The 1,483-nt window shown below is 55.5% G+C and overlaps 1 protein-coding gene across 1 annotated transcript in view; it reads right to left on the minus strand.

Annotated features, from left to right (window-relative positions):
• Positions 1-31: 31 nt before the first annotated feature.
• Ppp1r10 (protein phosphatase 1 regulatory subunit 10) overlaps positions 32-1,483 on the minus strand; it is a 15,261-nt gene continuing 13,809 nt past the window's right edge. Inside the window, exons 18-19 of the mRNA XM_026777823.1 lie at positions 1,217-1,483; positions 32-1,077 (exon numbers count right to left, since the gene is read on the minus strand). The exon at positions 1,217-1,483 is cut by the window's right edge and continues 525 nt beyond it. Coding sequence (XP_026633624.1) covers positions 968-1,077; positions 1,217-1,483 — 377 coding nt within the window. The 3' untranslated portion in view covers positions 32-967. The remainder of the gene's footprint in view (positions 1,078-1,216) is intronic.

The raw sequence follows: 1,483 nt of genomic DNA on the forward strand, positions 1-1,483 counted from the left end.
AAGCAAGAGTCAAAACACACCAGGGGTTAAATAAGCTGCTTCTCTTTCCACTGTTTATTATTAATGTACAAAATATACAAAATCAAAAGAAAAAACTCCTCAAATCCATTGTGGTTCTAACCCAAGACCCTGCACAAAACCAACCCACTGTTTTCATAGAAAACAACTGATGCCAAGACAGGGAAAGGAGGACGGACAGGACCACTCCTGCTGACCTGCCCAGGAAGCCTCACACTGACAGGGTTCTGTAGGGGTAAGGAGCAAGCCCACTCCCACAGGCAGTGCATGTAGTGCGTCAGGCCTGGTATACCCGGTGAAGCTGATGAAAACTGGTCTCACGGAAATGTTTAATGGAGTCTCTAAAATGGCTGCAGGCAAGAGTGGCCTAACACTGCAGGCCTGCCCTCTGCCAGCTACGTTTAACTGGATGTGGCTGTTTAAGTGGATGCGCCATCACTGAACCTAGCTGACCCACAACGACCTGGGTCCTAACAGTTGCAGTCTTCCTTGAGAAAGGACTCACCAGTGACTGGCCCATGCGGGCACAAAGGGGGGTGGTGCCAGCTTGAGCCCTCAGTGCAGTGGGCTATATGGTACTCCTGTGAGGATATGGACTGTGTGCGAGTGGAGAGCAGAGGTCTCCAGTGTGACCAGCGTTAGGTTCTCAGGCATCGGGGCTAATACTGGAAGGGGTTTGGGGCACAGGGCAGATCTCGCCACAAAGTGAAGCCAGCCGTCTCAGCAGTCCAGCATCTAGAGTGTGTCCAGTCTCTCTCCTCTCCAGACTGGAGGGGAATATGTACATCAATGTGCACCAGTGATCAGAAACCCCTCGGAACCCAACCAGGTAGGAACTGAGGGGGCCGGCTCCTCATCAGCTGGGGAAAGGGGAAGTGGGCCTCACAGAAGCCATAACCGAGTGGAAGGAGCAAGGCTACAGTCCACAGGGGCGGGAGGGGCAGGAAGCCTAGGGCAGCGGGGGTCCGTTGACCCCCGGGTGATAAAAGGCACAGTTGTTCTCATAGCGGCAGCTGCCCTTCATCATGAAGTGTCGACAGACGGGGCGGTTGGACATATCTGCGGGACGATGGCAGAAGGTTAGACGTCAGCTGAGAGACCACCCCTCCCACCGCAGACCTCAGAGACAGTGTGTAAAGACAAAGGACAGAAACTGCCCTCCTTATACACAGAGAAGGCCAGGAGACAGAACCCTCACCTCCTCCATGACTGTGGCCTCCATCATGCCCTCGGTGGCCGCCTCCTCCGTGGCCATCATGACCGCGGTGCTCATGAGGCGGTGGCCCTCGATGGTCATGGCCTCGATGACTAGGACCATCATGTGGCCGGTGGCCATGGGGTCCCCCGTGTCCAGGGCCGTCATGGGATCGATGTCCACTGCCCATTCCTCCTCCGGGGCCATCATGGGATCTATGTCCACTGCCCATTCCTCCTCCGGGGCCATCATGGGATCTATGTCCACTGC

The sequence above is a fragment of the Microtus ochrogaster genome, unplaced genomic scaffold (assembly GCF_000317375.1).
Source record: "Microtus ochrogaster isolate Prairie Vole_2 unplaced genomic scaffold, MicOch1.0 UNK87, whole genome shotgun sequence".
In the NCBI taxonomy this organism is placed as follows: domain Eukaryota; kingdom Metazoa; phylum Chordata; class Mammalia; order Rodentia; family Cricetidae; genus Microtus; species Microtus ochrogaster.